The following is a 21,226-nucleotide window of genomic DNA, read 5'->3' on the forward strand; positions in this document are numbered from 1 at the left end:
CTTTCAGTTTTAAAGTAGTAGCCTGAAGTAGCTCATAGTGTCCCCCTGACATCGATTATCTATCACCCTACTTCTACGTATGCATTACAGGTCCTTGCTCACACAGGTCTTTATTAAAGACCAAGATTTAACACTCAATATGTCTAAATTTCCTATAAGTCTGTTTAAGACATTTTATTGGTTTATGGACTAACACGGTTACCTCACACCTCTGGAGACCTGGGTTCGAGTCTCTGCCCTGTCTGTGTGTGTGTGGAATTGCATGTCCTCCTAATGCCATCGTGGGGTTTCCCTCCACATCCTAAGGTGGAGATCTCAATTTGTCTGTCCCCATGTGTGTGATAGAGTTCGTGATGGGACAATGGACAATGTCTGTTAGAAAATATGACAGACCAGAATTTAAAATTTAATTTAATATAAGGAGAATTAAACTGGAGGAGAATCACATGGCAGAGTTATACAATTGCACCTGAAAACAAATATGTTTAATACTGAAAGTCAAGCATTCAAAGTTTCCTCCAGTGATATACATTACTGTCATACACAGCTTTACAGTACAAGTTACATTGTGTAAAGGTGTCCATTTTGTGGCCTAGTGAAATATCTCATAGTACTTTCTGAATTACAAGAAGTACGATGTATATAAAATAATTTAAACCACTGTATGGAAAGTGAAACTGTAGAAAAATAAATGCACAGATCAACCACCTTGAGATCGTGGTTAAGATTAATGCGTCAAGGAGAGACATGGTGGAGTGGCTGTGGATTGGGGCTGGATTACAGGTCTGTGACCCGACCGAAGTCCTGCTGGCCCCGACACGTATTGAGTTTCGGGCCCAAGTACGGGCCAGTTTCCTCTGGTTGGGATTGGATTTGGTGTTTCTTTAAAATGTGCAAATCGCTTCTTGCACTTGCAGGGTTTTTGCTCGTTTGCACTTTCCAAGCCCCACTACCTGCCCCCTTTTCTACCTCGTCTACCGGCTACCCAGCAAACATCCCACTAGCAATGGAAGAAATATAGCAAAAGTTTGCAAAAGTTTCCATATACAAATATTCTGGGTTCGGGTTTTAGATTCGCCAGTGCTGTCCAGGCCAGGTTGTCTTCAGTCTCGGGTCTGGGTTCAGGCTTTAATTTCAGGCTGTACAGGACTCTATAGGCTGGAGTCAGAATAGAAATCGAACCTGGACTCATTGGCCCACCGGGAAAATCCCTGGTATGCCAGACAGCTACTCCAGCCCTGCTGCAGACTCAAAATGAGCTGGAACTCTGTTTAATATCTCATAAGTATATCATCTATGTTCAACACACTGACGCAGCCACGTCACACGATCACCTACAGCGTAAAATACCCATTTGACGTACTTTCCCTGTGAACAAGACATCCCAGAAATTATTTAAAGTCAGACACTTTTTCGAATAAACCCACGAGACATTTTCCATCAGTGTGTTCTGTGTTTTTCTACACGGCGTGGGCAGTGGTTGAAGTGAGAAAAAACAGGGACCAGTACTCCTCTTGTTATACAGTACTGGTGCATTATGGGAAGTGCCAATACTCAAGAAACATGCCCAGTACTCAAGAGAAGAAAAAAAAAAAAAAACAGTACCAGTACAATGTACCAGTCAATACCAGCCCTCTTCAGGTACTGGCCAGGGTACGAGGAAAAGGAATTAGAATAAGTGAATAAGTAATCTCCTTCTAGATTAGATTAGGTCTGTACTGGTTTCATGTTGTTCCACCCACCACCCCTGTTTTTCCACCAAGTCAAAACCACTTCTAGTTTCACATTTCTATGACACATTCGCGATAGACAGACACATGAAAGATAGAAAACTCAAAGAAAGCTGTTTTAACCATGGCACTGTCAAATTCTTGATTTCCAGCCCAGCAAATCACCACAGAAAATCAATGAGGCATATTAATCTTTAATTCTAAAATAATCCTTAATTTATAATCTATAATTCTAATTCTAATTCTTTAATTCTTAATCTGTTGATTCTTTGCTTCTTCAGCCTTAGGTTTAAAAATGTATAACTCACAGCTTGTTCTGCAGTAACCCTTACATATAATACATACATTTCAAACCTTAGGGTAGATATGAACTCCCTGCATCCTTTATGCTAAATTGTAGGCATTTCATTGCAGCTGAATGTAATTGCACAACTGTAAGCGTATCTCGCCTATATCCTGTGTGAAGTCTGTGAAAAAAACAGCTAAGCTGCTGTGAGAGAACTTTTTTTTTAACGGCCCCTGTTTTCACCTCCACACATAGCATTCTCTCGCTGCTTTCCAACTGACCCACTAACTCAGAAAATATCGGCACCTCAAGCGACCATTTTACACAATATACCACAATCTGAAAATGTACAACGCCCGCATGACAACCAGCAGTTTTACTTCCTTCTCCTATTTCTCATACTCACAGCCGGTTTTCAATCTAATTCGGTTTATCACGAGTTAAGGAGCGGTACATGTAGTGAATCACTGTAGGGTAGCAAGCAGGATATAAGGCCAGTTACATTGATGAGAATGGGCGTCAACCTCCTGTGGCAGCTGAAACTGTAAGGGCTCCGTGGTCTTTTACAATTCGAGCACCTCTTAAGTAAGGGCAATAATAAGGCACTGGAAAGGGCTTGTTGGGTACACAACTGCAGAGCCCTAAATTAGCCAAATGAAGCCTCATGAACCGTTTGCTGTATTTTCTGACTCCAGTAGATGGTGCTCTTGCTCTGCTTTGGGAAATGCTCTGAGCCCTTTTATTAGCAGAGACCACTATGTAGTGGAATCAGAAAATACAGGAAATGGTTCACGAAACTTCATTTGGCCATTACTACTCTAAATCTATCAAAGGCCAGGCGAAGTATCTGGGTGGTCTGGCTTTCCATAATCACAACAGCACCAGTTCATTCTGCTGCCTCCTTCTGGCAGGCATGTGGTAAAGCATGTGCTTCCAGAATTCTGAGCTCAGGGGAGCTGAGCGGTTCCCCTTCCAGGTTACAGCCCCTCCAGAGCGTGCCAGCAGACGCAGAGACTCAGGAAGGGAGTCCAAGTCAGCACGTGGTGTCGTCCGGATCAGAATGAGGCGTGTATGACGGTCTACCAGTGCTGCATGCAGCCCCCCCAGCAGGCCATACTGGTCCTCTGCCTGTGGCCTTTCAGCCCTGGGAATCAGCAGCAGCCGGCGACTCTGTTTCACATGCTCCAGCACTGCCTCCACTGCCGCTGAAATAGCCAATCACACAGCAGCACCAATTCATTACATCAATCAAACACATAAACTTTACGTATTTGTATAGTTCTTTAGATTTCATTAATGATAAATAAGGATTATAGCATTGAAAAATGATAGTACATGTGGCAGGTAGATGATGCTGAGAATACTTCAAAAAGAGGTCACTATTAGTGACCAGGTTTAATTAAGGGAATTGCTGAAAAATAAACTCTCTGCTACATACATCTTTGCAGTTGAAGTTTAGGAACCGCAGTTAAAAGACAGAGGTTACTAAGTGTATATGCAAATAAATGATAATAAATGTAACTGAGTCTGAAACGTGAATCGATTGCTACAAATATTAGCTCATATTGTCTCCAAAATGTTTTGAAATTTACACACAGTAGTTGCCACTTGACCTTTTTTTGATGTTTAAGAACATATTTTTACAGGTCTCACCTTCTCCAGGAAGCATGTCACGGTCATAGACACAGAGCTGGTAACCATACTCGGACTCCAGAACGTTCAGCAGCAATTCCCTCTCATCCTTAGTCAACGCTTCCTCACTGCAGGTCTGATAGTATGAGATGTAGGCATCATATTGCTTGCCATCTGAAACATGGTAGATATGTGGTGTTACTGTAGCAGAGGTGTCTGCTCCCAGTTCCTAACACACAAGGGCCACACAGCTATTCTTAACTCAGAAAATCCACAGTGAATAATTCATGAGCAAACTTCACAAAAACTCACTCAGTCCACAGGATACGTGGATGGAAAAGGTCGGTTACGTAAGAAGAACCATTTTTTGGGACTTGGTAACTTTCAGAAATTTTATGAATTCCTTCATTGGATTACAGTACATGAGGACTGAGACTTGACAAGGAATCCTGACTTTGCCAAAAATGGACTGAGTGATTCTTGGAAATTTCCACTTCATTCCATCATTTGACTTTTAAACATCCCACACATTTCACGTGTTCACGCATCAGTCCGGGTTTCACTTCTCCTCGAATTAAACTCCTGATAGACGGTACAACGAGCTGGATTTACTGCCCCCAGTACACATGAAAGGCTATGTCTGCTGTCCACGTGAAAGACTCAATAGTTCTCACCTGTCGGACGGTATTGATTACGCTGAATGTCACGGAAGAACAGCACAATGTCGATTCTTAGCTTGTAGTACACAATGATAACTACCACAGCCATGAAGGCGGAGACAGCCACGATTGCTAAGCTAACAGTTAGGACAGACTTAGATGCGACTGTAAAACAGAAACAGAACAGAACAATCACACACTCTCCCCACACACCGTACAAAAAGGAAACATCGCAAAATAAATCATTAAGAGACATAACCAACACTGCAGTCAGAAATAAGCATCATGCCGGACAGAAGATGGTGTTTCAATGCCAGATTACTCTCACTTTCATAAATGCCAAGAAATGAAACAGTTCATCTTACCAGAGAAGCTTGTTTTCAGTCTAGCATAATTGAAAACAAAACTACTTTAAAATCCAGTACATATGACTAGTCTATATTAATATAACGATATTTAACCGCAAATCTGTACTACTGCTTCTAATTTGATAATTTTAGCTGAAGTCTCTTCATCTAATTTTGAAAATTACAGTGAATTACAACCTAAATACTAAGAAAAAAGTAATGATGTAATGATGATTCTGTGTCTGAAAAACAGCAATATAGGGACAGTAACTGTCTTTTTAATAACTGTTTAAATTTTCTATTAGCATAGGAATATACCGCTTAAAAGATATTCGATTAGCGAGACACCTCAGTTTCGTGAAAAGAGATCATGGATTAGCACTGAGTCAAGAACAGCAATAACAACGCAGGACAGACATGTGAACAGCAGTTCAGATCCTACCTTTCTGTTTGAGTGTAATGGAAACGTTAATCAGTTCCAGAAATGCTGATTCCAGTTTGCAGGTAAATGCAGCGTCAAAATGGTCTTTTGAGACATTTTTCACTATCAGCCATGCGATCATGTGATCGCTCTCTTGGTCCCTTTGCTTCTGGCTGAGGAAAAGCATAGACGGCTAAGCAACACTCTGAAGATGCTGAATGTCAGCAAAATTTGGTCCCGTTTTTTGTCGCTTTATCATATGGCAAAAGGTGGTATTGTTGTGAGAAACTTATGACGCTCACATAGTGCTGTTGTAGTAAACAGTCGTGTTCGCATCCTTAGGAATATTTGAAGATCCATTAATCCAATGAAGCTCCACAAAATCTGTTTCAGAATTATGGTCCAGAACCGCTAAACACATTATCTCGACCTTCTGACCTGTATAATCACATAAAACATCAGAATTTACAGAATTTCATTTCATTCTCTGCTTTCATCATTGTAAATAAAGACGGTACAGTATATCTATTCGAACATATTTGCATATTAATCTTTTTGTTGTTAACTGATGGTTTACCTCTGCTTTCATATAAATGTGTTGATCTAGGCTTATTGTACAATAGTCTCCCCTACTTTGATTAAATGCACATTTTATTTCCCCTACTCCTCCTGGGGGGTGCTGCCTGGAGACCTCAACCTATCAAGATGTCCAGCACACCCTGCTACATGTGACGTCATCTCTACCAGTGACGTCCCTGCATCTAGCTCGTCGTTCTGCCTGTGTCATCTTCCATGTATGACCCGCTGCCTTACTTCTGGTTGCCTGGCGATTGGAAGGAGTGTCGGCACCAGCTTGTCATCACCTCCCTGCTCCCCAGTTGTGTCTCAAATCTTATGACTTGAACAGCGTGACTTGGCACTTAACCATTTCTCCTATTTGCCTCTCCCTGCCGGCCCCTGGAGGATGGGCTCCCCCTTTGAGTCTGGCCCCTCCCAAGGTTTCTTCCTTCTTGGGAGTTTTTCCTTGCCACTGTCGCCTATGGCTTACTCACTGGGGGCTTTGGGTGGGGATGCTGTAAAGTGCTTTGAGACGATGTAATGTCGTGATAATGCGCTATACAAAAATAAATTTGTTGTTGTTGTTGTGGTACAAATTTTGTGCACACTTGGGAAACATTCAAATTATGCACTTTAATCAATGTACCATTCATGTTTCTTAATGTGGGTATATAGGTATACGAAGAAATAAGATCCATTTGGACAATTTCCAAACACCTTTCCTCTTACCCAGATCCACACTGATGATTTCATTGGATTGTGGTTTTATAATTTTGGGCTGAAGAGGATCCCGAAATCCTGTCAAAAGTTACATCACAAATCAATATTTTGCCTGAACAAATCATGCCTCATGTACGCAAGGACAAAAAAGCCATCAATTACAAGAACAGCTTGGCTTTTTCATTCATTAATTCATTCATTCCATTTCATTTTTATACAAGAAACACCATTTTTTAACAACAGGTTTTGTTTTAGACACAACGAACTGCAAGAATATACGGCGACGTTAACTGAGCAAATTCAGCATTTCTTCGTTTACAGTTTTAATTTACCTTGTACTGATAAGTAGCTTGTTTCAGAAGTGTAGTACGACAGCCCCTTGTATTTGCAGATGTGTTTAGATCTGTAGACCCCTTCATCACGTTTAGAAACCATTTCAAAGTGAATTATATTATTAGACAAAAGATATATTTCATTGCAATTTTCAGAAACCTAACAATACAAAAGGGGAAAAATGCAGTATGATTAAAACTAGTCAAACAACTATTTTCTCACTTGTTTTCTTAAGGCAGAATGTTCTAAAGTACAATCTGCGTGAGTTCTGAAAAGACATTAGACACGTTTTCAAAAATACACATAACATATATGGCATTGGGAAAAGAAGCAGATTCTGTACCTTGAACCAAGAGGTGGTCAACTGACAGAGAGAAGATGGGCCATTGAGAAAATTGTTTTCAATGACATACGATTTCTTCTCATGAGAATATTTATCATAGAGATTGTCATTCATGTAACATTCACTGTACACTGTCAAATTAATCGAGGCATGTTTAACTCCATTTCTTCAACAGAAAAAAAAACATCAGTTAATGCATGCAGGAGACATTGCGAAGTATCTATACAAACTGCCTTGAGACACGTGAGCTAAGCCAAACCAGAGATGTACCTGGTCACCACTCATGCTGTCGGAACAGTGAAAAATGAGTACAGGAAAGCTGACTGTTTATCTAGCCATTATTCACAATGCTAATTATGTGAAACAATTACAAGTCTACATCCAAACCAAGAACACAAGAAGAGCAAAATACGTTGCCTGTCTTGGTGAGTTAGAACTCCATGCATGGGATCAGAAGGTCACTGGTTCAAATCCCATGGCTAGCAGGCTGGCTTTATTATTGGGCACTTAAGGCCATAAAGCTTCAGGGTCTGATTGACCCAACTCCGATTAGACATTGCTTTGGGTAAAACTGTCTACTAAATAAATTAATGTAAATTACTGTAATGTGAATGTGCTGAACCAGCAATTGACAGCATTTACTTCATCTCTCCGCTGCACAGAACGACACAATCTGGTCCTGGTCATGTTGTGTGCTGCTTGTTTAGCTACCTTATGCAGGAGTACATAGCATAATCAGCACACATACTGTTAGATCACTCACTTCTCCATGCAGGTGTACATTCCGCTGTCATTCTTTAATACTTTCATCATAAACAGCCAATCTTTCTGTTTGACCTGTGGTCTCCCAACCTCTTCTATCAGCTCCTGGAGCCCCAGGGAGGAATTCTTTCTCCAGACTAAGGCAGGGGAGTTTAGGGGACATCTAAGAGCCGCTATTTCCCCCTCCTGGACAAAGACAGCAGGAACTCCAGAAGAAACTCCAGAACGCTGATACATCCTCTCAGAGCAGGAAAAAAACTCCCCGCAGTCTACCTGTGCCTCCTCAGAAGCGCAGGTCTCTATAAAAGGACAACAAGATGTTAGCTGTAAAACTTTATATCAATTATTTTATTGTGCTTGACTCTCAGATAAATATAAATTATTTGTAGTCCAACTGCTAATGCTAAGGCTGCACCAGGCAGTATAGGACACAAGGCAGGAACGGATCCTGGAAAGGACGCCAGTTTAGTACCAGTCGTAGCCAATGTGGTCCAAGGTGAAACTGGCCGGCAAAATGGTAAACCTTCAGATGGTGGCACCCTAGGCGGTACCCTAGTACTGACCGGCCCTGTGTATCGTGAGGCACGCACATGCACACGCATAACGAACACACGCATGCACGCACATACACAAGCATAACGAGCGCACGCATGCACGCACATACAGAAGCATAACGAGCGCACGCATGCACGCACAGTACACACGCATAACGAACACACGCATGCACGCACATACACAAGCATAACGAATGCATGCATGCATGCATGCACATATACACAACAAATTCACACATGCATGCACATACACACGCATAACAAACGCACGCATGCCCATTAAGTTGTCCAAATTTCATAAGCAGGTTCTCTTATACTGGAAATTGATATACAACCATAATTTTACTCCACAGAGCTCTCGAATATGGAATAATAGATATAATCTTGTTTTTTAAAAAAATCCTTGTGTTATTATGACTGGGGCTACAAGAAAGATTCCTGGTCTTAGAGGAATGTCTTATGAGGAGAGGTTAGCTGAGCTGAATCTGTTTAGCCTTGAGCAAAGGAGACTAAGGAGGGGACATGATCCAGGTATATAAAATTCTGACAGGTTCGGGATGCTGTTCAGCCAAATGGCTACTTCAATATTAGTTTAAATACTGGAACTCATGGCCATAGGTGGAAATTAGCGGGAGAACATTTTAAAATTAATCTGATAAAGCACACATCACACACGCTTTACACAGCATGTAGTTGGAGTATGGAATAGTTTTCCTGCTAGTGTAGTGCAAACTAAAACCCTGGGGTCCTTTAAATCAGCGCTAGATAAGATTTTAACAACTCTGAGCTACTACAGTAGCTAAGTTCTCCCCAAATGACCTTGATGGGCTGAATGGCCTCCTGTCGTTTGTAAATTTCTTATGTTCTGGGTTGAGAAAGATATTTGGTCTCTATTACATCTGTCGGTTGAAGTAGGTTATCTATTAGAGTGTAATGTTTTTAAGGACAAATTCAATTTGGAGTGTATTGAGAAACAATATACAAAATATATGTAAAGTAGCTACTAAGGCAATCCAACAAGGAACGTTGAATATGGTTAAAGGAACGATGCTTTATAACACATCAGTCCCAATACTCTGTATTGATGAACTTGACTTTAAATAGAAAAAAAAAGTCTTAAGAAATACTCTTACCTCTATGTCATTCCCTCTTCCATTGAAAAGAAACCAAAAATGATTACCCTGAGGAGCTGAAGTTAAAAATTAGATCCAGATATCTCACTCTCCCCATTTATTTTTTTGTTCATTATTTATGCTCAGTTATTCGGTGAAATATTATACTTGAGGAATTTGTAAGCTATATTGGGTTGTTCAATAAAGTTCTTTAAGAAAAATAAATAAATAATAAGAAAACGAACGCACACACATACACACGCGTCTATGCACATGCATAACGAACGCACACACGCACCAGCTAGACAAGTGGTTCTCAAATTCGATCTTCGGTACCCCCCGAGGACCGAGTTTGAGAACCACTGAGCTAGACCCTCTTGTGACTTTGTGCTACGGGAGGAAACCAGCGCGAAATAGGGCAGCATAACGGTATTCAATTTCCTGTCCCCGGAGGTGTGAGGCAACAGTTATTAACTGTCACTTTTTATTTCTTCTTTTTTTAAACAGACCCCGCCGAAAACACTGACAGGTCATTTTCTTTTAAAATACCTTTAAACAGATATACGGCCAACAGCAGCATCTTCCACTTCATGTTTAACGAGACCTGTCTAAAAAAAATCATTAACATAGGATTACAACGTAATGATTGATCACACTTAGACGACCCGATAAACGTACCTTAATTTCTATTTATTTCCAAAATACTTTTATAAACTCCGCGTTGATAAGTCAGTGTATTTGAATTATTTCGCAAATTTAAAGCTGAACTAATAGTGTACAGGTGACGAGTAAATTACAATCTAATAAATACAAAACAAACACTTTATAGACCTACCTTCATAAGATGGGAAATGAGATGATTCTGGGAGTTTATCAAAAATAGAATGACAGTTTCCTTTATTCTCGTTTCTCTTCCGAGGGCTGAAAAAGCTGACGCATGTTGACGGGAAATCCCCTTTCTGCACACCACAAGAAAATTTTGTTTCGCTTACTTACCGAGAAGCACTGCACTTTTTATGCCTAAACATTAAGACTTGATCTTGACCCTGGTTTTGTTCAGAGCGACCACTTTAACAACTGTGACGTTGTTAAACTTATTAACTATCCTATTAACTTACTATATAGTGGCATTTTATTTTATTTTTTTCAGTTTCATATTTGCAGAAGACTGCAGCCATAAAATACACACCCACGTATAAAAAGATTTATTTGGCAACAGAGTACAAGGGCTGCTATTTTATCTTATCCATCCATCCATCCATCATCTCCCGCTTAATCCGGAGTCAGGTCGCGGGGGCAGCAGCCTCAGCAGGGAGACCCAGACTTCCCTCTCCCCGGCCACTTCGTCTAGCTCCTCTGGGGGGACCCCGAGGCGTTCCCAGGCCAGCTGAGAGACATAGTCTCTCCAGCGTGTCCTGGGTCATCCCCGGGGCCTCCTCCCAGTGGGACATGCCCGGAATACCTCCCCAGGGAGGCGTCCCGGAGGCATCCTGATCAGATGTCCGAGCCACCTCATCTGGCTCCTCTCGATGCGGAGGAGCAGCGGCTCTACTCTGAGTCCCTCCCGAATGACTGAGCTCCTCACCCTATCTCTAAGGGAGAGCCCAGCCACCCTGCGGAGGAAACTCATTTCGGCCGCTTGTACCCGCGATCTCGTTCTTTCGGTCACTACCCAAAGCTCATGACCATAGGTGAGGGTAGGAACGTAGATCGACTGGTAAATCGAGAGCTTCGCCTTTTGGCTCAGCTCTCTCTTCACCATGACAGACCGATGCAGCGCCCGCATGACTGCTGACGCCGCACCGATCCGCCTGTCGATCTCCCGCTCCATCGTTCCCCCACTTGTGAACAAGATCCTGAGATACTTAAACTCCTCCACTTGGGGGAGGACCCCATCCCCAACCCGGAGAGAGCACTCTACCCTTTTCCGGCTGAGAACCATGGTCTCGGATTTGGAGGTGTTGATTCTCATCCCAGCCGCTTTGCACTCAGCTGCGAACTGCTCCAGTGAGAGCTGAAGGTCACGGCTCGATGAGGCCAACAGAACCACATCATCCGCAAAAAGCAGAGACCTAATCCTGAGGTCACCGAACCGGACGCCCTCAACGCCCTAGCTGCACCTAGAAATTCTGTCCATAAAAACTATGAACAGAATCGGTGACAAAGGGCAGCCCTGACGGAGTCCAACCCTCACCGGAAACGAGTCCGACTTATTGCCGCCCATGCGGACCAAACTCTGGCACCGGTCATACAGGGACCGAACCGCCCTTAAAAGGGAGCCCGGTACCCCATACTCCCGGAGCACTCCCCACAGGACCCCACGAGGGACACGGTCGAATGCCTTTTCCAAGTCCACAAAACACATGTAGACTGGTCGGGCAAACTCCCATGAACCCTCCAGAACCCTGCTGAGAGTATAGAGCTGGTCCACTGTTCCACGGCCAGGGCGAAAACCACACTGCTCCTCCTGAATCCGAGGTTCGACAATCCGGCGGACCCTCCTTTCCAGGACCCCCGAATAGACCTTACCAGGGAGGCTGAGGAGTGTGATCCCCCTGTAGTTGGAGCACACCCTCCGGTCCCCCTTCTTAAAGAGGGGGACCACCACCCCGGTCTGCCAGTCCAGAGGTACTGCCCCCGATGTCCACGCGATGCTGCAGATGCGTGTCAACCAGGACAGCCCCGCAGCATCCAGAGCCTTGAGGAACTCTGGGCGAATCTCGTCCACCCCCGGGACCCGGCCACCGAGGAGCTTTTTGACCACCTCAGCGACCTCCACCCCCGAGATAGGCGAGTCCACCCCCAAGTCCCCACACCCTGCTTCCATATCGGAAGGCGTGTCGGTGGGATTGAGGAGGTCTTCGAAGTACTCCCTCCACCGACCCAAAACGTCCCGAGCTGAGGTCAGCAGCGCACCATCCCCACCATAAATAGTGTTGATGCTGCACCGCTTTCCCGCCCGGAGCCGCCGGATGGTGGACCAGAATCTCCTCGAAGCCGTCCGGAAGTCGTTCTCCATGGCCTCACCAAACTCCTCCCACACCCGAGTTTTTGCCTCAGCGACCGCCAAAGCCGCATTCCGCTTGGCCTGCCGGTAGCCGTCAGCTGCGTCTGGAGTCCCACAGGCCAGAAAGGCCCGATAAGACTCCTTCTTCAGCTTGACGGCATCCCTTACCACCGGTGTCCACCAGCGGGTTCGGGGATTACCGCCGCGACAGGCACCGACCACCTTGCGGCCGCAGCTCCGGTCAGCCGCCTCCACAATGGAGGCACGGAACATGGCCCATTCGGACTCAATGTCCCCCGCCTTCCCCGGGATATGGGAGAAGTTCTGCCGGAGGTAGGAGTTGAAACTCTCCCTGACAGGGGATTCCGCCAGACGTTCCCAGCAGACCCTCACTATACGCTTGGGCCTGCCAGGCCTGGCCGGCTTCCTCCCCCACCAGCGGAGCCAACCCACCACCAGGTAGTGATCGGTTGACAGCTCCCCCCCTCTCTTCACCCGAGTGTCCAAAACATGCGGCCGCAAGTCCGACGACACGACTACAAAGTCGATCATCGAACTGCGGCCTAGGGTGTCCTGGTGCCAAGTGCACATATGGACACCCTTATGCTTGAACATGGTGTTCATTATGGACAGTCCGTGACGAGCACAGAAGTCCAATAACAAAACACCGCTCGGGTTCAGATCGGGGGGGCCGTTCCTCCCAATCACGCCCCTCCAGGTCTCACTGTCGCTGCCCACGTGAGCATTGAAGTCCCCCAGCAGAACAAGGGAGTCCCCAGGAGGAGCGCTCTCCAACACCCCTTCCAAGGACTCCAAAAAGGGTGGGTATTCCGAACTGCTGTTTGGCGCATAAGCGCAAACAACAGTCAGGACCCGTCCCCCCACCCGAAGGCGGAGGGAGGCTACCCTCTCGTCCACTGCGGTAAACCCCAATGTACAGGCGCCCAGCCTGGGGGCAATAAGTATGCCCACGCCCGCTCGGCGCCTCTCCCCGCGGGCAACTCCAGAGTGGAAAAGGGTCCAACCCCCCTCAAGGAGACTGGTTCCAGAGCCCAAGCCGTGCGTCGAGGTGAGTCCAACTATATCTAACCGGAACTTCACAACCTCGCGCACCAGCTCAGGCTCTTTCCCCATCAGAGAGGTGACATTCCATGTCCCTAGAGCTAGCTTCTGCAGCCGAGGATCGGACCGCCAAGGTTCCCGCCTTTGGCCGCCGCCCAGATCACCTCGCACCCGACCCCTATTTTATCTTAATTCATTCTTAATTTTCTAATTCATCCAGGTTTGTTTACCGTTTATCATTTGATGTCTTCTATAACACTTGTGTTCGCCGAAAAGCGGGTAATCGCACGGAAAGGCAGGCAGGCAGGCAGGCAGGGATCAGGCAAACAGGCAGGATACAGGGCAGAACTAGGGGTTTATTCGGGGAACGAAGCACGAACATCGACTAACATCAATGACAGATGAGGAACTGAGGTAAGACATGCACTGAAATAGACAGGACTGATCAAAATAACTAGACACAGCTGGGTACGATCAGGGAAGCACACGTGGATAATCAGGAGGGCGTGGCACACACGAGGATCATACGAGCTGGGCGTGACAGAACCCCCCCCCCCCAATAGGCGACGGACGAGACGAGACTGGGGAACTAGGACCCGGAAGACAAGAAAAAAAAAACCATCAACGAGGGACAAGGAACAGGACCGAGACACAGAACTGGCACAGAGACAAGAAGTAAGACAAAACTTGACAGAGGACCGGGAAGGCAGACAGACAGATCAGGAAAGGTGACACAGTGGGAACAGGTGGAACAAAAGGGCCAGGAGTGCACGGAGGGAAAACAGGAGAACGAGGAGCAGGGACGGGCGGAACAAAGGGACGATGAACAAAGATGGGAGGAGGAGCAAATAGAGGGAGATAGGCAGGGGAGTAGGGAGAGAAGGAGGGGGAACTAAGGGGAGCCCGAGGGAGCCCCAGCGGGCGACGGGTGGCAGCTGGAGGGGCTGCAGGAGGCCAGAGCCGGAGGGGACCTCGGAGGGGCTGAGGAGGCAGGGCGAGGGACCGACGGAGGGGCCGAGGAGGGAACTGGAGGGAGAACCAGAGAAGGGGACGAGGGAGCTGGAGGGGACCCTGGCGAGGGCAAGGAGAGGGGGGGAGCCGCAGCAGGCGGCAACGTCCTCCAACGCGCCAGAGTGAGGGGAATCGCGGGTGACGGAGGAGCCGCGTCTGGGGAGCCCACAGGCGACCGACAAGGCACCGGAGTGGGGAGCGAGGCAGGACGACGAGGCCGTGGGGGGGGACCCGCAGGTGACAGCCGACCCGGAGGGCCAGGACCCGCAGGTGCCGACCGAGCCTTAGCGCCGGCGAGGGAGGGCGAGCCAGGGGGCAGGGCGGGTGGGACCCCAGCCCTGCATCTATGTTCTTGCCCCTTGTGGGACACAGACATATGGCCCCTTGGTAGGGATCGAGCTCGCTGGGGTGAGGGCCGAAGACTCATTAGAAGGGTCCCCGAGGGGGTCCCATTCCAGCTCCTCTACCTCCAAGGAGGGAGGAGCGGTGGTTGGACTGTCCGGGACCCTCTCGGGGACTAGGGCAGGAGGGACAGGAGTGGGGTTAGGATCAGGAGTAACAGGGGGTACCGTCACTAGAGGCGGAGGGAGCGCCTCGGGCGTGGGCGCGGGAGCCGCAGGCAGGGGGAGTGCTTGCTCGGGAGCCACAGGCAGAGGGAGCGCCTCGGACATGGGCGCGGGAGCCACAGGCAGAGGGAGCGCCTCGGGCATGGGCGCGGGAGCCGCAGGCAGAGGGAGCGCCTGCTCGGGAACCGCAGGCAGAGGGAGCGCCTGCTCGGGAACCGCAGGCAGAGGGAGCGGCTGCGCGGGATGCGCTGGCAGGGGCGGCTGCTCGGGATCCGCTGGAGCTGCAGGAGGCAGGAGCGGAGGGAGCTCCTCAGTCCAGGCAGTCGCAGCTAGCAGCGGAGGCGGCTGCTTAAGCTGCTCAGTGGCCCGGTGTGATCTCCAGAAGGGGGAAGCTGCCAGGGGAGGCAGCTGAGCAGCGCTGGGGACCCTCGGGATGATTGGGAAGTCCTCCCGATCCTCCTCTGGAAGAGACCCAGGGATGAGGGCGCACGCCCCCAGGGCGATCGTCAGGGCGATCGCCGGTCTCCTCCTTCTCCTCCTCTGTCGCACAGCGGTGGCGGGAGGCGGCGATACGTCTGCAAAGGCGGACGGCGGGAGGATGGGTCCCGGCTCGCTGGGAGCGACGTAGTGCTCTTTCCGGAGCTCGGCTACTTGTCGGAGGTTAACACGTACCTCCTCTGCCAGGTGCGCGTCCTCCTCCAGGGATAGCTCATCTAGGATATCCCTGCTCCAACTAATGAGGTCCCATGCTGGGGAATCATCTCGGATGCCGGGCCGGGCTATCCAAAAAAGCACCTGTTCGACGTAACTGATGAAGTCCTCCTCAGTGGCGGTAGGTGCCTTGCTTCGCTGGTCTGTCATTCTGTTGTGTTCGCCGAAAAGCGGGTAATCGCACGGACAGGGAGACAGGCAGGAAGGCAGGCAGGCAGACAAGGATCAGGCAAGGATCAGGCAAGGATCAAGCAAGGATCAGGCAAGGATCAGGCAAACAGGCAGGATACAGGGCAGAACTAGGGGTTTATTCGGGGAGGAACTGAGGTAAGACACGCACTGAAATAAACAGGACTGATCAAAATAACTAGACACAGCTGGGTACGATCAGGGAAGCACACGTGGATAATCAGGAGGGCGTGGCACACACGAGGATCGTACGAGCGGGGCGTGACAAACACTACAGTAATATCAATTAAAAAAACAGAAGACAGTAGTTTGACAGGAGAATTCTTTCTTCTCTCTGATAAAAAGAACAAATAATTCTATAACAAAAATACAATTTCAAATACAGTTTTGGCAAGAGGCAGTCATGAAGTGCGGCTCTGTCTATTGAAAATACAGTTAGGGTTACGTAAGTTATGGTTACTGTATGTATCCCCGTTTTTATATTTTATATCAAAAGCACTTCTATTTTCATTCTTTATTCATTAAAGCTAGTGCACTGATATGTTCAACGCAAGTATTACCAATAATACAAGAATATTTAACAACACGTCATATTTCTGAGACACACAAAAGGCAAAAAATTATATATCTTTCTTAAACTTCACGAAGTGGTCTTTAAAAAATAAAAACTACAGGACCCTCAGAAATGCACTCTTGTCAAATTTATTAACTTTAACCGCATCATTCGTAATGTTTGATGGGCCTTTTCTACGTTACACATGAGAAAAGATACTAAAATAGACCAATATTTACCACAAACAGCGAGCGATAAAAGATGGTCTGATTTTGAAATTTATAGGTATGTAGGGGGTATGATTCTGCTTTGCAAAGAACCTTTAATACTGAGAGAATTTGTTGTCGGTCCTGAGTATTTCCCACAATCAGGTCAGGTCCAGCAACCCGCCATTTAATTTTTTTAGAAAGCACAGATGTTGTAAACATTGAAAAAAAATACTGTCATATCAAAACATTGGTTAATGGCATTTCCTTTACACTTTTTAACCTAAATGTAATATACGTCCATAGTTCAGTTGAGAAACAGCGACTACTATGAATTTTGGCAATTTAAGTCCTCAAGGAATGTGAGGATATTTGAACTTATATGCCAATATTGACACAACATAATAATTTTTGCACGATATTACAAACATTACAAATATCAACAAACATTATACAAATGTAAATTTAAAAAGTTCTTTCTTATTATCGACTGGTTTTGGAAAGTTACCATAGAAGCAAGCAATATTATACAAAGCGATGTTTAGTAAAACAACAGGCAGACACATATTCAGCTTCAACATGAGTTTTGATTTCGATTGTATATATGTACCACAAAACTACAAGACTGAACTTTTCAACTTGTTTTCATAATAGTGACACTATTCATGGAAGTCCATAACGATCTGTTAATCACACATTTTGGTCTTTGTTTTTAATGCCTCTTTTTAACTTATACCCAGTTTTAGACGATACGAGAAATGTGTGACATCACTGTGCAAATTTTGCTACCATAACTTAGACAGCTATATGGTAAGTGAGGCAAATGAATAAGTGTACTACAGTCACTGGCTTTGGCAGACAAGGTATATCCACTGGATTCACTGCAATAAACCATCTCAATGCCCCACATGTCAAAATCACTGACAAAAAACGTCAATCTTCATCAGACACTACTGAACAGTTGACTGATTGAGTCAGATATAAAAGCTTTCTGGATGTTTCTCTGTAACATGTTATATTTAACACCTTTTTCAGCTGTGCTAAAACTGTTTCACGATAGACTAAGATCATGCGACTCCTGCGCATTTTGACACAAAAACTGAAAATAGTTTCTTCATGATTATGTGCCAGTTCTAATATCTATGGAAATACAAAAACAACAACTAGAGGGCTGAATGTTCCCTGAGTCATAACATTCAGACATTTTAGACATGATTCAAACACCCTCAGTTTGAAAGGTAAACACTGCAGCACACTGCAGCTCCATTTCTGAATATAAAACAGTTTTTGTTTGAGAAAAGAAAAAAAATATATTTTGGTCAATGTGGGTAGATATAGGTTTTCCATAAAGAATGTAAATATACTTTCTAAGCATCGTTTTATAGTTACCCTTTTTATGTAACTTGTTTTTTCAAAGCACATTCTTTGTCAGTCTGCTTCAGGTCTTATCTTTAGAGGAGTTGCAATTCAGGACCTCAGGGACACAAGAACCCCCCCCCCCCCCAAATATGGCAAAACAGGGACTCAGACACTGAGACATATGGAAGTCCAGTGTGGACAGGAAACAGAAGAACATCCTCATGCAGCTCTCAGTCCAGTTCATCACGATCCACAGCGTCTGGCACTTCACCTCCCATTTTCCCATCTAAGAAGCCTCCATCACGCTCTTTTTGCCAGCGAACACGGTCTTTCCTTGTCCTTGCATGCTGAATGCCAACATGGCCACACGACACAGATCGAGTCCAGCTGATGAAACATTTAAAACTGATACCACTTCTTGTCCTTGCACTTCAACATCAGCTGTGGACGAGAAGGACAGCGCAGCATGAGCAAAGTGGACCACCCTGGGACTGTGCCATAGTGACCGCGCCATGGTGACGGTGATGGTACCTCATGGGCGTGCTTGGAGAAGGTCTCGGCGCTTGACATCATGTGGGAGGTTCGCTCCTCCAGCTCCCCCAGGCGCTGCCCTCTCTCATCCAGAGCCAGCCGGGCCTTCGCCAGCTCCCCCACCACTCCCCCGGCGCCTCCCCTCAGGACCTCCACACTCGCTTGGCCAGGGATGTGTTGGGCTAAGCTGCGTGATGCCTTCCCTGCTGCAGCCTCCCCGACTAGTGGAACAGAGCATTTGTGTGGCCTAACCCGGCGCTTATTTATGAGTTTAGTGTTTTTCTTTGGGTTCTCTGGTTTTATGGAGGCCTTATGGGTTTATTTATGGCTTAATATGAGTTTATATGAGGAAGGTAATAATTATATTCCATAGGATAGCAAAGCAAATGTCTTATCCCTGAGGCTAACTGGTAAAAGAGGTGAAGATATAAAGTTAAAAAAAATATTTAAGAAAATAGGTTTTATATTATATACTGTACATGTATTTCGTAATAAGCAGGTCCCACTTGCCCATGATGGGATGCTTACTTACACAGCTCCTCCCTGTCCAAAGTCTGGACACTGCTCCCGAAGAAGCCCTTGAGGAAGCCACGGTTCTGCACCTCTGGGGTCTCCAGTGGGATAAACAATTCACCCAGCAGTTCCTAAAGTCCACGGAGGAGAGATGGGGACAAAGGTTCAGTGGTGAGCTGTGGAAGATACAGGGACATAGGTCAACAGGTGAGTCACATGGGATAAAGGGACAGGTGAGTCACATATCACAGAAGGTCATAGGTCAACAGGTGAGTCACATGGGATAAAGGGACAGGTGAGTCACATATCACAGAAGGTCACAGGTCAACAGGTGTGTCACATGGGATAAAGGTAGAGGTGAGTCACATATCACAGAAAGTCATAGGTCAACAGGTGAGTCGCATATCACAGAAGGACATACTGTAGGTCAACAGGGGAGTCACATGGGATAAAGGGACAGGTGAGTCACATATCACAGAAAGTCATAAGTCAACAGGTGAGTCGCATATCACAGAAGGACATACATCAACAGGTGAGTCACGCAGGACAGGGGGACATAGGTCAACAGGTGAGTCACATATCACTGAAGGATATAGGTCAACAAGTGAATCTGGCAGGACAAAAGAACATAGATCAACAGGTGAGTCACAGTGAAACAGAGTGGGCACGTGTTGACAGGTAATTCACAGCTGATAAAGAGGATGATAGATGGCTCAGGCACTGGCAAAGAGAATAGAGACAAGCAGGCTGGTAATCCCTATGCAGATGTCAGCAATTAAATGTTTTTCTCCGGCATTAAAAGATTTAAAAGATATTACATCATTCCACTGTGTACATTCATGTTCTCATTCAATAAATAGTCACACAATATAGTTTATTTCCTGCTAAAATAATTCGGTATATACTTTTTGGTATATTAAATAATCCATGTAGATACTCATCTGAGGCATAAAATCCCAAGAAATGGGTTTAAAATTGATGTAGGTTACGTAGAATTGGTTAGGAGCCTGAACTGATGATGTCATTGCATGACGCTGTCAGCAGGTGGCAGTAGAGCTGCAGTATTTTCTTCTCTTATTGTGTCTGGATTGCAGCTGATTGTAAGGAAATGTACTGCATTATGGTTGGAATGATCTGATAAGGGCTTTGGAGATAGACGCCTGGCGTTCTTGGAGGATGAGGCTGCTCTGATTTTGTGCTTATTAAAATCCGGTATCCAGCGCGTTGTCTTTAGATTAAGTTCTGAATTGCCCAATTGAAAACGAGTATATATGCTCGAAATGGCTAATTTTAATATAAAAATAATCCATGCATACTTCCAATCATGTATCTTGAGTAAGTTTCCAAGGTTTCAAAATAATAAACTAAAATCAATAAAAATAGAAGCGTCTTTTTTTAAAGCAAAATTAAGGTAATGGGCCCTGTTAGTGTAAGTGTTTGTTTTACGAATCTTTTTAGGTGCTCACTGTACAGCTGGAAATGCAGTAAATGCAGTCCATCTTCTGCTTTTATAACTGGCTCCTGCTTTTGACTCAGTTCTCGATGAGGTGCATGCACAGCCGAGAATCCGTACAGGCACACACTGGACAGCTCAAACCGGGCATGGCAATGCAGTCTCGTATCCGGTTTACAAACAGCTCTTAGTTTTGCAGTATGATAAGAGAGGCATCTCTGACCTGCAGGTTGTCACAAATCTCCTGGCTGTAGGTGATCCGTTGGATCTCGGTAGGGGAATCCAGGTAGAGAGCCTGGCCGCCGGCAAAGCAGAATGTGCGGGCGATGCGGGTGTCCGTCAGGGGTAGATAGCTGCCATCCAGCAGGGGTCTCAGACTAGGCAGGCTACCGAAGCAGAACAGATATGTCACCAAAGGCAGAAAGAGTACCTACTTCGATAATCAACAGAGGTGGAAAGTTCAGGTCCAGGAACTACAAGTCCAGACCAAAGTTTTGCTTCAACCAACCAGTTGAGCACAAAGAGTCACAGTCACAGTGTAGAACTGATGGGCTGAAACAAAACATTGGTCTGAATTTATACTTTTTGGACCTGAACTTTTCACTTCT

The 21,226-nt window shown here is 45.9% G+C and overlaps 2 protein-coding genes across 6 annotated transcripts in view; both read right to left on the minus strand.

Moving 5' to 3' along the window:
* Nucleotides 1–393: 393 nt before the first annotated feature.
* LOC125736658 (interleukin-18 receptor 1-like) lies at nucleotides 394–10,400 on the minus strand. The gene is made up of 11 exons (XM_049006329.1): nucleotides 10,293–10,400; nucleotides 10,007–10,065; nucleotides 7,793–8,090; nucleotides 7,030–7,195; nucleotides 6,686–6,845; nucleotides 6,363–6,431; nucleotides 5,378–5,513; nucleotides 5,097–5,248; nucleotides 4,323–4,472; nucleotides 3,670–3,822; nucleotides 394–3,221 (listed from the first exon to the last, which is right to left on the minus strand). Exons 2-11 carry the CDS (start codon nucleotides 10,047–10,049, stop codon nucleotides 2,887–2,889), a joined length of 1,662 nt encoding a protein of 553 aa, XP_048862286.1. The 5' UTR covers nucleotides 10,050–10,065; nucleotides 10,293–10,400; the 3' UTR covers nucleotides 394–2,886.
* A 5,730-nt stretch (nucleotides 10,401–16,130) lies between these two features.
* LOC125736607 (syntaxin-binding protein 5-like) overlaps nucleotides 16,131–21,226 on the minus strand; it is a 51,567-nt gene continuing 46,471 nt past the window's right edge. For 4 of the 5 annotated variants that reach the window (XM_049006325.1, XM_049006327.1, XM_049006328.1 and 1 more), the window contains 4 exons: nucleotides 20,842–21,004; nucleotides 19,185–19,296; nucleotides 18,653–18,873; nucleotides 16,132–18,562 (listed from right to left, as the gene is read on the minus strand). In XM_049006325.1, the coding sequence (XP_048862282.1) occupies nucleotides 18,521–18,562; nucleotides 18,653–18,873; nucleotides 19,185–19,296; nucleotides 20,842–21,004 (538 nt within the window). In that variant the 3' untranslated portion in view covers nucleotides 16,132–18,520. Of the gene's footprint in view, nucleotides 18,563–18,652; nucleotides 18,874–19,180; nucleotides 19,297–20,841; nucleotides 21,005–21,226 lie in introns of all 5 variants that reach the window. The other variant, XR_007395928.1, reaches the window with a different exon arrangement.

This window comes from Brienomyrus brachyistius, chromosome 1, assembly GCF_023856365.1.
Source record: "Brienomyrus brachyistius isolate T26 chromosome 1, BBRACH_0.4, whole genome shotgun sequence".
NCBI lineage: Eukaryota > Metazoa > Chordata > Actinopteri > Osteoglossiformes > Mormyridae > Brienomyrus > Brienomyrus brachyistius.

Bases quoted from the DNA above. Each gene is read 5' to 3' on its own strand.
- LOC125736658 (XM_049006329.1), bottom strand. From the start codon at position 10,049: ATGAAGTGGAAGATGCTGCTGTTGGCCGTATATCTGTTTAAAG. The intron at 3,823-4,322 runs GTGAGAACTATT...ACCATGTTTCAG, and splicing joins TAATCAATACCGTCCGACAG to ATGGCAAGCAATATGATGCC. The intron at 3,222-3,669 runs GTGAGACCTGTA...TGGCTATTTCAG, and splicing joins TGACATGCTTCCTGGAGAAG to CGGCAGTGGAGGCAGTGCTG.